Source organism: Nilaparvata lugens, chromosome 8, assembly GCF_014356525.2.
Source record: "Nilaparvata lugens isolate BPH chromosome 8, ASM1435652v1, whole genome shotgun sequence".
NCBI classification, from domain to species: domain Eukaryota; kingdom Metazoa; phylum Arthropoda; class Insecta; order Hemiptera; family Delphacidae; genus Nilaparvata; species Nilaparvata lugens.
In genome coordinates this window covers 47,944,717-47,953,148 of record NC_052511.1, presented here as the reverse complement: position 1 = coordinate 47,953,148, position 8,432 = coordinate 47,944,717, and the positions used below count along the sequence as shown (strand labels likewise).

General features: G+C 31.6%; 1 protein-coding gene across 1 annotated transcript in view; it reads right to left on the bottom strand.

Moving 5' to 3' along the window:
- Nucleotides 1–934: 934 nt before the first annotated feature.
- LOC111050977 (sorting nexin-8) overlaps nt 935–8,432 on the bottom strand; it is a 49,993-nt gene continuing 42,495 nt past the window's right edge. The window contains 6 exon segments of the mRNA XM_039435171.1: nt 935–1,034; nt 2,485–2,599; nt 2,602–2,671; nt 4,173–4,189; nt 4,192–4,275; nt 4,278–4,326. Of these exon segments, the coding sequence (XP_039291105.1) occupies nt 1,031–1,034; nt 2,485–2,599; nt 2,602–2,671; nt 4,173–4,189; nt 4,192–4,275; nt 4,278–4,326 (339 nt within the window). The 3' untranslated portion in view covers nt 935–1,030.

The following is an 8,432-nucleotide window of genomic DNA, read 5'->3' as shown; positions in this document are numbered from 1 at the left end:
TTTGTAATATGGTATTTATTGCACTAAATCTTACAATAGGTTAAAATTTCAGTGACATTTATAAAGTAATGTCATACATCAAATAAATATAATATATTTGTTTAATCTTAACAAATAGACTGGAGTAAATATCATGAAATATGAATAAAATCTATCAATATTGCACTGTATATAGTCAGGTCCACGTTATAATAAATGAATAAATAGTGACAGTGTTTGATTAGAAATGGTATTGCTATCCTTGTCTATCATTCAACAGAGCGGATAGCTCTATCTCTTTCTTAAATGTATGGTATGAGATGTTGTAGTATTTCCCCATAATTGGAAGAATAAGATGTTGATATTGTCAATAACACTTTAATTTAAAGTTGAAGATTCGATCAGCTGAAGATGTGGTAGGTATTACCATGAAACCTGGTTCTGTAATATGAATTAATTTTCAAATAAATTAAAGTGGTACGGTATTGACAATATCAACGTCTTATTCTATCAAATATCTCTTTCTTGATTTGTTCTGTTGCCAGATAGTCTTTTAGCAATGTAGAGTTAATAATTGACCGAGCGAAGTGAGGTCTAAGATTCAAGTCTACTGTTTGGCATTTCTCTTAATGTTTAAATGTTTATATGTTGCGCATTACGGCGAAACGCGATAATAGATTTCATGAAATTTGACAGGTATGTTCCTTTTTTTTAATTGCGCGTCGACGTATATACAGGTTTTTGGAATTTGCATTTCAAGGATAATATAAAGGACAAAGGAGCCTCCTTCATACGCCAATATTAGAGTAAAAATCAGACTATATGATTTATTCATCATAAATCAGCTGACAAGTGATTACACAGATGTGTGGAGAAGCCAGTCTATTGCTGTATTCCATAAGTCTATAGTTTCATCAGGTACTTGTGGATGAGAATACTGCGTGAGGTCTACTGTTCAATTTGATCTAATTCTATCATTTTTATCAAGAGAATGAAGGTTCATCTGGAAGACACTTTGACACGGTGGGATGTATTTGCTTCCAAATTTCGGCTAGCTGCAAAGAGAAATAATAGATTATTAGATATCACTTCACCCAATGGGTGAAGGGTAACACGGCAAAGAACAAGAGAGTTGCTAGCAACACCAAGGCCTTATTGTACCAGGTATAAAAAGAGTTTTGTATTTTTAGGATGCAAATATTACAACTTGCTCCTACTGACATAAGGAGAATCAATTCTTTGACACAATTCAAAGTAAAAGTAAAGAAATGGCTTTTGAGTTTATCATTTGAAGATTTGATGATGTTTAATGAACTATAATACTTTTATTCTTTACCTTTATTAATTTATTTTTTATTTGTTGTACTCATTGATGAGATCTACGACTTTGTCTATAATTAAACACCATCTCAGTGGTGTTGATGAACTTAAATATTTTTGTGTACTCATTAATTTGTTTTTTTTTATATACAACCTTGTCTTTAATTTTATATTATTATTATTATTGCAATTGTTTCACAATTTTGTCTGTACTGTGATACTGTTGTTGTAATGTCTTACTTCTAAGTCAGGAATTTATTTTTCCTTGTTGACAGTCTGTATGTTATTTTTAAAGCTAGTGTTTATTATTTTTTGCTTTTTTCTTCATAATGTCATCTATACTTGAGCAATCTAAGCCTTGTTTTATTACCATGGAATGAATAGTTTAATCAAGAATTAGTTGTTGGTTGTGACTATTTATTATTGAATTGTATGGTAAAGCTCAAATTGATTCCCATATGCGTGTGTGAGAGTGTGTGTCTGCGTGTGTGAAAGTACATTTTGATAAAAATTAGCAGTGTTGTCAGCTCCTACTAACGGGCAAAAGACTTTGTTCTTTTTTGTTAGTAGTAATTTTATTTTGCTCTGTGAAAATCATAAGTTTGTTTTTTTTCTTTTCTCTTATTATATATATATTTTTTAGTTTTAAATTACAGTATGTTATTATACTCAAGAGAAGGAACTTGTACTATAATATGTTGTATTTGTTTTGATGCAAAATAAAAATTATTTGATTTGATTTGAGATATGAGATAAAAGTTGAAAAAAATAAACCAATACAACATAAAAATCATACCGGAGACTCATCAAGTTTCTGTTCTTGTAAACTTGAATTCAAGTTTGCAAAATACATTAATTTCATTCAAAACTAATTCAAGTAAACTTGACTAATGTAAACGCCCTTAAGAGGGACAGAGAGGTTCACACAAATAAAGAAATCCTAATGAGACTTGGGCCGTTTGCACAGTCATTGCTTAAACTGACGTTCATCAACGCTGATTGCTTCAACTCAAAATAAATCACATCATAACGAACTAGACTTGATATGGATTTAATCCAGTTTGAAATGAATTTAGATTAAACTGTCACTGTGCAAACGCACGGCACTTCATTTCATTTATTATACTTTTTGTGTAGTTGAGAAGTTGATATTGTGGTAATTATTCATATTTAAAAATATAATACCTGAGCATGACCCTCCATCTAGTAACGACTAGTGCGTTGAGCACATTTGCAAGTATGTGCGCATGCGCGTGCACTAGTTGTGTCTCCATGCGCACACAATACAGTGAAAAGGCAGCCGCAGCTCGACTGACGCAATCACAGACTCCTGAGTCAGCATTCTTTGCTCCAGTTCTTCCACGGATTCCGCCTGTATGGAAAAAGGAATTAATTTTAAATATTATTCAATTTCATTCCAATTTTTATTCATCCATTCCATCAAACAAGAATACGGTTATCAAAATCAATTTTGTTAGATCTGAATCATGACTCATCATAGTTTTATAATGGGAGTTTTTTCTTCTGAAGGAGCCAAAATAACAAAATCTAAATCAATACTTTGATCTGAATAAAAAAAAATTAAGGAATGAAAATTTTGTGAAGTGAACAACTACAAGACTTTCTCGAAAACTCGGAACTCGGACCTCGGAATTTGGAACTCGGAACTAGGAGCTCGGAACTCGGACTCGGAGTCAGACTCATGATGTAACCATCATGAAAATCATGAAAAATTGAAATTTCCATTTTCTTGAAAATCCATGATGTAACCATCATGAAAATCATGAAAAATGAAAATTTCCATTTTCTTGAAAATCCATGATGTAACCATCATGAAAATCATGAAAAATTGAAATTTTCCATTTTCTTGAAAATCTATGATGTAACCATCATGAACTATTTCGGACTATGTGTAACCTTATCTAAATTTGGGAGAGGAATAGCGCAAGGTTAGCTCATTTTTCTCTCCCTATCATTTTGATGATTAGATGTACTTATTGTATGAATAAAGAATAATCATGACACATAATATAGTTTTATATTGGGTATTTTCTTCTAATACAGTATATTATTTGCAATGAGAAGGTATATGCTTCCATAGTGGGGTCCACGTTATAATGGCAGGGGAGAAGAGATAGATAGGAGAACAGGGTGATGATTAACTGCCTTGTTCCTGTCTTATATACAAAATAGCTGATACCAGTATATCTTATGTAATATGGTATTTCCAACGTTCACTTGTTTTAATTTATTTATTTATTATTTATTTACAATGCAAATAACACTAATGTAATAACATTGAAAGATAAAAAATAATATGTAGTCCTTGTGCTATTTTTCTTCCAATTTATAGGTGACAAAGTCCAAGATAAGGTTAGAAGCACGTGTACAATTTTTATAGAATTTTGGTCCAAAAATAAACATTAAAACTATAAATTTGAATTAGATGGCTTAAATTGATAAATAAATTAGAAATATTCCACTCAATTACCACTTTTAAAGAATAATATTGAGTTATTGAGAAATTTGGAACTATTCAAGAAACACAAACTCGTAAACACTAAAGCTCAGCTGAATAAATAATAATCAAATCTATTTTACCCCGTCAAGGAAATATGATTTAAAAGATTTAATACGAATTTTCATAATTGTCATGACTATTATGTTAGTTAATATATTCCTACATTGTTAAAAAACGATATGGCAACATTCCGGAGCTAGAAAAGGATAGCGCTATCTGCTTAGTGGAATGATACACCAAGGATAGCAACACCAATGTTGATCAAATACTGCCATTATAACGTGGACCTCGCTATAGTCTTATTCTATTGAAATAATAGAACGATTAGTCTGTAAAACTATGAAATACTCACATCAGTTCCTCTGAGGAACCCTGTATCTGGCGTTTCTTGAGAGCCAACATTCTACTGAGCGCCTCGGTTGTCGTCAGCCCACCACGCTCCACACGCTCACACAATCACGGTGGGCTCCCAGCACGTCTAACAGTGTTGCCAGTTCGTCACATACCTGTCACATAGAAGTGGGATGGAATTAGTTCAATCACACAGCAGTGTTGCCAATTCGTCACAAAGACGGTGACAAATTACCAGTTATCAAAATCAAAACTTATTTTATTGGTAAAATATTAGATTACTCTAATCTCTAGATTGAATTCCAAAACTATGAAATGGAAAATGAAAAAATTCTTTATTGGGCGGAGTTGGGACTTTCAAGTCCTCTCTACCACTCAATCCCAAAGCTACCAAAGCCACAAAGCTCAAACCTAGCTCATCACCTGGAAAAGTTATTTGGAAATGGTGAGTTATAGAATAGAGTTCTATTTTGAAATAATTATATTGATTTAGAATATTTCAATAATTGAAACTGAATCTAATGCTTTGTCAAATGACAGGCAAGGATAGCAAACAACTGTTATTCATTTATCTCATTTACATTATTTATTGACCGAGCAAAGTGAGGTCTAAAGCTGCGTTTCACCAAAGTTATTAACAAAATGTTAATAACTCAATCCTTATAGATTCTATATAGATTGAACATAACTTATCATACACATGATGAACACATGTGTTTGTCAAGTTCCGTTCAATCTAATAGAATCTATAAGATCAAGTTATTAACTTTTGTTAATAACTTTGGTGTAAGCCCAGCTTAAGATTCAAGTCGACGGTTTGGCTTCTCTTAATGTTTAAATGTTGCGCATTACGGCGAAACGCGGTAATAGTTTTCATGAAATTTGACAGTTATGTTCCTTTTTTATTGCGCGTCGACGTATATACAAGGCTTTTGGAATTTTGCATTTCAAGGATAATATAAAGGAAAAGGAAGCCTCATTCATACGCCAATTTAAAGTAAAAATCAGACTACAGAATTATTCATCATAAATTATAGCTGACAAGTGATTACACAGATGTGTGGAGAAGCCAGTCTATTCTGTATTTCCATAAGGTCTATAGTTTCAATCAGGTACTTGTGGATGAGAATACTGCGAGGAGGTCTACTGTTCACAGAACTACTAGTTATATCGATTTAGACTATTTCGATGATTGAAACTGATTCTAATTCTTTGTAAAATTACATTCACGGATAGTAAACCATGTTATTCATTTATTTCATTTACATTATTACTTTCCTTGCCCTAATGTAAGGAAAGTATTGCTTTCCGAAAAAAATTAAGATGTGTGTGTGTGTGTATGAGTGTATGTGCGTCTGTGTACACGATATCTCATCTCCCAATTGACGGAATGACTTGACATTTGGAACTTAAGGTCCTTACAATATGAGTATCCGACACGAACAATTTTGATCTAATGCAATTTAAGATGGCGGATGAAACGGAGAAAATGTTGTCAAAAACAGGGTTATTAGTGTAGGCATCAGCATTGATTTTGGCGTAGTTATTGGTGTTGATATTGGTGTTGACATTGGCATAGTTATTGGCGTTGGCATCAGCATTGGCGCAGATTTTGCATTGGCGCAGGCATGGCGTAGCTATTGGCATTGGCGCAGGCATTGGCATCAGCACAGGCATCGGCGTAGATTTTGGCATTTTGGCGTAGTTATTGGCGTTGACATTGGCGTAATTATTAGTGTAGGCATCAGCGTAGATTTTGGCGTAGATATTGGCGTAGATATTGGCGTAGTTATGTCACACTAGTTCGAAAATCACCCAAATGTCTTAACACTCTTCATGGCGTTCACTTGTTGCTGATTTCGAGATTCACATGATAACTATTTCAATGTTAATGTCTGTGCTGTACCTGTTATCTTAAAATGCTTATAAACTAAGAAGAAAATCTTGATTAGGCTATCAATACAATCTAATACACATGAAAATTATTTTTAAGTATTTATGAAATTGAAATTTGTTAACATCCTATTATACAGTCAGCAATACATAAATTGTGAAATATGGACATATCAATTACAAATTTTCACTATAAAAAAATTTCATTTCCATCTATTCACTGTTCAAATATCAAAATTTAATCCATTCTTCAAAATAGAAATAGAATTTCATAACACTCTGTATCATTATCAAAATTGTAAAAAACATCAGATCATCACAACAAAATTAATTTCAATATATATATTTCAATAATTTCAGACAATTGGTCTTCTATTCACAATCATTTCATAATATATCTGCATTTCATTATCATGTATAAACATTTCATTTATAGCATTTATAGCAAGTTCATTTCACATTATGATTTATCATTCAGGGTTCAAAATTATTTAGTTTTAATTTGTTCAAAAATTGTATAAAAAGCAAATTATTTAATATTGTTAATCATCGTTTGCTGGATACTATAGTTTATTTCGACTCTTCAATGTTCTAAACACAAGCTACATTTCATGACAAAACTTTACTATCAAACATTAATCAAGAAATCATTCAAAACATCAATAATATTTTGCTTCAAAGGCAAACAATATTCATAAGTAATCTGCATCTATGGCAATCAACATTAGTAATCAACACAAAAAATATTATCTCATTACTGCCTCTCTAAGTCATAACCTTGTATTCCTTCTTTAGGCAATAATGGGTTTCCATCTCAAAAACAATCACATACCAGCAAAATTCTAATCAACAAACCCCACTAAAAATTCTACATACACTCCAGCATCCATTTCAAACGATAATCAATCATATCAAAATTTATAGAACAAACAATTTTAAAATTTGAAAAAGATATCAATCACAAAAACTTATTTCAATTAATAATATAACAAAACGTTTTAAATTGAACCATTTATTTTTTTAAAATAATTTAAAATTTAAAGACTGTATAATAAGTACAAACATTTCAAGATTATAATACAAAGATGATCAAGATGAAATATGGGTAAATAAGTTCCTAAAAAAATACAACAAGAGAAAAAGAAAACGGGTAAATAAATTCCTAAAACAATACAAAGAAGAGAAAGATTAATTAGAGCCTATCCTACAAGTCAGTACTGAACTTTCATGAGGAAGTATATTTAATAAAATATACTACTATGGAATTTTTTGTAAATTCCAAGTATGACTCTAATTTGTTATAATGTGAGCTATCACTCCCACAAAAAACACTGGTGAAGAAAAAAAAATGTTGACTATTGTGACTGGGTGGAAAGTTCTAGATGTCTGTAAGGCAATGTGATAGCAGACTCTAGTATCGGACCACAAAAACAAAAGTATGCAAAAGGTTTTACAAACATTTGATGTTGCAGTCTTAAGGTTTTTATATCGCAACAAGTAGGTCAGATAATCGAGTCCAGCCGTATGTGGTTCACGCCCACACCTCTAAAAGAATCACACCTACTTGTCTACCAAAAATCCAAAGTATTGGACAGCAAAGAAAAATAAAATGCAAATGGGTTAAAAGCCCAGAAGAAAACTATACCTAATTACATATGGCTTATGGCACAATATGCAATGAAAGATGAGAACATGGGACAAAATTGCTCTGAAAAACCTAATTACCTAATATGATACCTGAAAAAAAAGTAGACATGATTAAAATATGTAATACATGATGAAAAAATATACCGCAAGCAAACAATTATTACACAACAATGGATAGATTTTAGAAAAGTTAAGTTTATCAACAATTTAAAGATTAGGAAAATAAGCTACTATTTTAACTTCCAAAATTATTTCAGAAAATACAAATTTAAATGACTATGGACAAGATGGTTAAGATATGCATCATAGAAGAAATTTACTGAACATTACACAAAGACAGGAAAGAATTGAAATTTGAAAAGATAAGGGCCAAGAAATAGGCTACAGGAAAGAAAAAGACACAATTATGGACTCTTACCATACACTGTGTAGCGATTATGCTATTCTGAATCCCGGCTAACACAGATTCCTAATCATTGTGTGTTGGGAATACCCTTTCATCATGTGATTCACTGTCATCATCTTGTAAATAAGCAACTTGAAACAACCTTTGAATACTAATACATCAATGGAAACTTTGCATTTTGTTTTCTTCAATAGCATGATTTTATTCATGGGTTCATTTGTTTCAACAAGCCGTTTGCCTACAAAAGTTAGTCATGTTCACTTGAGAATGCATAGCATACACCTTTTCAATTCTCAGTTGAAAGTTGAACATCAA